This window comes from Anguilla rostrata, chromosome 1 (assembly GCF_018555375.3).
Source record: "Anguilla rostrata isolate EN2019 chromosome 1, ASM1855537v3, whole genome shotgun sequence".
NCBI lineage: Eukaryota > Metazoa > Chordata > Actinopteri > Anguilliformes > Anguillidae > Anguilla > Anguilla rostrata.
The window spans coordinates 69,996,280-70,002,279 of record NC_057933.1 but is presented as its reverse complement, the minus strand read 5'-3'; the positions used below and the strand labels follow the sequence as shown (position 1 = coordinate 70,002,279).

At 51.6% G+C, this 6,000-nt stretch overlaps 1 protein-coding gene across 1 annotated transcript in view; it reads right to left on the bottom strand.

Moving 5' to 3' along the window:
* The window catches only part of adamtsl4 (ADAMTS-like 4), a 27,060-nt gene extending 21,151 nt beyond the window's left edge, over window positions 1-5,909 (bottom strand). The window contains exons 1-4 of the mRNA XM_064296610.1: window positions 5,605-5,909; window positions 4,430-4,490; window positions 3,036-3,616; window positions 1,177-2,095 (exon numbers count right to left, since the gene is read on the bottom strand). Of these exons, the coding sequence (XP_064152680.1) occupies window positions 1,177-2,095; window positions 3,036-3,616; window positions 4,430-4,490; window positions 5,605-5,627 (1,584 nt within the window). The 5' untranslated portion in view covers window positions 5,628-5,909. The remainder of the gene's footprint in view (window positions 1-1,176; window positions 2,096-3,035; window positions 3,617-4,429; window positions 4,491-5,604) is intronic.
* Window positions 5,910-6,000: the final 91 nt, after the last annotated feature.

Genomic DNA, 6,000 nt, shown 5'->3' with positions numbered 1-6,000 from the left:
ACGCACATACACACACACACACACACACACACACACGCACATACATACACACACACACACACACACACGCACATACATACACACACACACACACCCACACATGCACATACACACACACACACACACACACACACACACACACATCTATAATAAACGCAGGCTAGCAGAACCACAAGTATATGAGGACAAAAGCACAAGCACGATAAAATACCAACAACCATACATGGTTATAAAGACAGAGGCCCAGAGCCAGATAGATGCGCATGAATTCACTCATACTCCCACACGAAACACACACATCCGCGTGCACACACACACACACACACACACACACGCACGCACACAAGCACACAGACACACACACACACATCCGTGCACACACACACACACACACAAGCACACAGACACACACACACACATCGCGTGCACACACACACACAGACACACATCCGCGTGCACACACACACACACACACGCCATACACACACACACACACACACACACACACACAGACACACACACGCACGCAGACACACACACAGCCACATACACAGACAAAACCCAGGGACACAGACTCATACATCACAGGACCATTATGAATGTTACTGGCTGGGAGCACCTACACCTCGTCCAACAGCTGAACGCATAGGCAGCAGCATCTGCACTGCAGCCCTGCTGACACCAATCTGCACCGAGATTACAAAGCACTTTGTGACACTGCACTCCAGCGTGCATTACCCAGCATGCCACAGGGCTTTGGGGGGGGGGGGAATGCTCTACTGATACAGAAGCACAAATAAACCCGTGATAAGCCCCCGACAGACATTACTGTACACGTGGACTGACACGTCTCTCTCTCTGGAACACTTCACTTCAATAACGTAGAAACCGCACAACGCAGAACGAAACCAAACACGCCATGCCGTAAGGACCTTTCTCGCCGAGGCTCTTTCACCCCGCTGTGCGTCTGCGAAAACCCACAGATGTCAAACCCGTGACTCCGGTCCGCCATTTCTCACTCACACCAGGAAAATCCAAGGTTTACAATAACACACAAGGAGACAGAGTTTCGTCCTGCGATGAATAATTACACTGTTTACTAACGGGGGGGAAGAGTCCAGACCTCAGTTACTGGGCTGTTTTCGGTTACTCAAACGAGGGGCGTCCGGTGCTCACCTGTTCGCTGCACCTCCGGTACTCCTTCTCTGGTCCACGGCACTTGAGATGCTGAGGGGCCACGTGGGGCCCCCAGTGCCCCCCAGCGTGCCCTCCTTGCGGCCCCCCCTCCCTCTGCCCGCCGGGGTGCTGCGGCAGCCAGACGTCGGGGTTCGGGGGGGCGGTGTGCTGAGGGGAGCGGGGGCGGGACTGGGGCAGGGAAGCAGGAAGGCTGTGGGGGGGCTCTCTGTGTGGTGAGAAGCGGCCAACGGAGGAGGAGGAGGAGGAGGAGGAGAAGGGCGGGGGGACGGGGGGAGGGACCCGTCTGTCAGTCTGTCTGTCCCGGTTGGTTTGCGGGTGTCGGGGGGCGTGGCTGCCGCCGTGTGTGGGCCTGTATCTCTCCGCTTGCCTGCCGGGGTTCCTGTCAGCCTGTCTGTCCGTCTGTCTGGAGCCGCCAGCGTCTGCGCTTACGCCCGTCTGCCTGGGACTCTCCCTCGCCCCCTGTCCGTCTGGCGGGCCGTCCGTGGGTCTGGCTGCCTGGGGGGGCTCCGCTCTGGCTGTGGGGGAGGCGGTGCCCTCCCCCGCCGTCCCGTCCCATCCCCGCCCCTCCCCCGGGTCCTCGGCTCCCCCGCCGCCCTCAGCCTCCCTGTTTCCCACTCGTCCCTCCTCTCCGTTCCCTCGCTCCCCCTCTCCCTCTCCTTCCCCCTCTTCCTTCCTCCGCCTGACGGCCCCGCTTTCCGCCGGGGCCCCGTCCGAGCCGAGTGGCCCCTCTCGCTCCTCTCGCCCCTCTTCCTCCGCCTCGGGGGCGGCCGTGGTGCTGTTGCCCCCGCGGCGGGCGGCGTGGCGCGCGTTCCTGTTGGGCCGAAGCAGGGGCAGGGAGAAGGGCACTCTGCCGTAGCCAAACTGCCCCGGGCGAATGGGGGAGCCGGAGGAAGCCGACCTGAGCGGGAGACAAAGAGCAGAGAATAACGGCGGGGAAGGAGGGAGAGACAGAGAGAGGGAGAGACAGAGAGAGGGAGAGACAGAGAGGGAGAGACAGAGAGGGAGAAACAGAGAGGGAGAGACAGAGAGGGAGAGACAGAGAGCGAGAAACAGAGAGGGAGAAACAGAGAGGGAGAGACAGAGAGAGGGAGAGACAGAGAGGGAGAGACAGAGAGGGAGAAATAGAGAGGGAGAAACACAGAGGGAGAGACAGAGAGGGAGAAACAGAGAGGGAGAAACAGAGAGGGAGAAACAGAGAGGGAGAAACAGAGAGGGAGAAACAGAGAGGGAGAAACAGAGAGGGAGAAACAGAGAGGGAGAAACAGAGAGAGATAAACAGAGAGGGAGAAACAGAGAGGGGGAAACAGAGAAGGAGCGACAGAGAGGGAGAAACAGAGGGAGAAACACAGAGGAAGAAACAGAGGAAGAAACAGAGAGGGAGAAATAGAGGGAGAAACACAGAGAGAGAAACACAGAGGGAGAAACAGAGAGCAGGGCACTGGAGGAGGAGGAGGGCGAGCACTGACAGAACACAGGAACGCACAGACATCCGCACTGTGTGCTTTAACAGGGACAGGGAGACAGAGGAAACCCGGCGTGTGCATGGCGGGGGTAGACGGATGCAGTTTACTTTGGCACCCTCCCTCATTCTGGGGTGAATGAGGTGGACATAATGATGGCATCTGTGAAACTGTTTCGGTATGACTAAAAATCAAAGGAATGAGCAACACAAACAAAAAATCACTTCTTTATTAGGTAGCAGCGTTTGTTCTAAGCACGCAAAAAATTTTGAATTTATCATCCTCACTTGACACAAAAGGGAATTCAAGTATTTTAATATAAACTCCCCACACAGTTGTAGCATTACATAGTTCCCTGGGGGAAATAATTCTTCTTACCTTCTTGAAGATGCCGCATCCCGACTGGTCACCGCTGATCTCCTGCTCCCGCCCCCTCCGGCTCTGCCTGCCCCGTGATTGGCCGTCCGCGGGGAAGCCCTTCTTTGGCCATAGCTGAGTGAGGAGGAAGGGAACGAGGGCGGGCGGTAAATGGAGACCGGCTCCTGATTGGGTGGGGGGAATTCCGGTCGGTAAAACGGAGCCGCGGGATTGGCCCGATCTGCAGTGGCCCCTCCCGGATCGGTCCTGTAGATGGATATCCCAGGATTCTGATTGGGTCTCAGCGCAGGGGTGAAGAAAGGTGGCCTTTCGCCACCCCCAAACTGGGATGGGTCGGGGTACTGGGAGGGGTAATAGGGGCGTATGGCCGAAATGACGGGAGTGTGGTTGGGGAGTCCTTGCGGCAAAAAGGAAGGTGCCCCCCAGGTCTGAGGGATTCGGGGCGGGGGCAGGCACTGCCTCCGCCTCTCGGACACCCCCACGCCACAGCTCTGCGAGCAGTCAGTCCAGGTGGTCCATGGACCCCACACCCCCTCCTGCGCCTCCCTTTCCAGGGTCTGACGAGACTTTCTACCAGCAGCCTGCAATAAGCATGTAACAAACAAAACCAGCGTTGTAGTGAATGTGCAATGCGCAGCGCAACATCAGATTCACTCATTTACCCAATATTACAAAAACAAAAATCAGCCGGGAAAGCAATAAGATATAATAATTATAGTAGGAAGCAAGCGATCACCATACAATCACTTTTGAAGACACGGTGTTTGTATGAGCAATGGCCTCAGGCACACACTGTTATTTACATTCTTACAGCATTTTGCTGGCGCTCTCATCCAGAGCGACTTACACTGAGTGCTAATGAATAAAAGGCCTGGATTCATAAATCAAAAACATCCCAAGTAATGATGAATGAATATTGCAATGGAAATCCTCAATTAACATGTGGAAGAGAAGGTAGGGAAAGGGAGGGTTTTTGAGGGATAGGGGAATACAGGGAAGATGGGGGGGTTGGGGGGGGCATATGGAAGAAGGGCATGGAAATCATGCTGGAGAAGCACGTTTGTGGTATATCACAAACATAATTGTTTATGATATACCACAAACAATTCACTGAAGATTTATGCAAGCTATGGAAAACAACGTTCAGTCACACAAAAAGCATGCCACTCTGGTAGTTGTTGAAAATACAGAAGTTATGGGTACATCAATAGTTGACTGAGAAACACCAATTGTTGAGTCAAAAGCAAATGGGTCCTAATTAAACTTTGACACTAATGTCAACCCACAGACCGTTGTTTCATTATTATTATTATTATTATTATTATTATTATTACCGTCAGTTATTATAAGTAGTAATAATATTTTTTCAATTTTCCAATTAAATAATAACTCACTTGCTTTTCTGCTCTGGTCAGAGACACGGTGATCAACGCACAACTCCACACCAAGTAAAGTCTGAAACACAGATGGGAGAGAGAGATAAAGTTCAAAGGGAGTTGCCATAAACAAAGCAAACTGTGTATTTCTATGGCATACTTTCACATTCTTTAAATGTAGGTTATTGAAGGAATCCAGCCGGCGCGCGGTTTCAGTGGTTCTTTCATATGATGATGAGTTAAAATACCACACAGCTGACATACATAGCCTGTATATTCCAATAAATCTTCAGGGACAGTGGCCTTCCTAAAATGAAACACATCATGTGCTGCTTTTCCCACACCCGCTAATGTGACCAAGAACAACAGCTAATTTATCTCAGCGGGGTTCAAACAAGCTCCACAACTCCTCAGCATGGCGATTTTCATGGTTCGTACTTGCATATTTCGTCAACCAGCAGTTTGAATTACTCTACTAATTCAGTGTCGATAAAAAACGGTGTATGTTGCTGCACTACAGAATGTCACACTGGTCTGGTTACGATAGCTATTTTCTGCATTTTTCTGGAGTACCGCGACACACAGCAACGAAACTTAAGTCAACCATCAACCCCGCCACAGGACAGTTAAATACACCACAAACCAGTTCCTAATGCACCACTCGCCACACGGTGAGAGCTAACATTAAACACGCTTCACCACACAGTGGAGGGCTACACTTGCAGTGCGCGAGAGTCCACCGTAGACTACACAATTAAATTGCAAAAACCCAGAATTACAGCCTACTGAAATTGAACAGAGTCGCTGAAGCCGCAATAATGACCCCCTACCACTGTCCACGTTTTCATTGCCGCTACAGTGGCAGATTGTAGAATAAACTCAGTCAGAAACCTTAGAAAATCACGCACGCTTAAACCTCGCCTGGGGCTGAATTTCACATTGTGCTCAAGCGTGGGGTTAATAAAGCACATACATTCACAACTCCGGGGTTTAAACTTAAAAACACATCTTCTCTCAAACCAAGTTTTTTTATTGACACTAATACCAAAACCCGCGATTTCTCAGGTCACAAATTAAATTAGGATTTATTCAGTAAATGTATTCATGCTACCAAGATAAGTATAGCCTATACATCGCAATAGCGTGCGCGAACAGCAACAACAGTTGGTTATTCGTTCAGTCACCGTACTTACCTGCGATGGATTCCGGTCCCCATTCTCTTCAGACGTGTCGGTATAGTCCTTCGTCAAAGGCTTTGGAAAAGAGCAGAACAGATCTTCTGTTGCGGACCCTGTAACGTGCGATCCTTATAGTTGCCTACAACTTTTCTGGAGTGGTATGGGGATTTCCTTCCCGAGTGCCCAGTCTTTCGATGACCCCCTTCTCTCCCTGTCACACTCACCCCCCCGTTTTCTGTGTGAGGAAAATTCTGTGGTTCCCCCCCCTCTCGTTCAGTCGACAACTTCTTTTTGTCCTTGTTTTAAATTGGTGTGACGTTTAGCAGCTGGGGGGGGGGGGCTGAAAGGGCAAAAAGGATTCTGAATTTGCAGATTACACAACTCTTTCACACACCCTGTTACTCCGCGCAG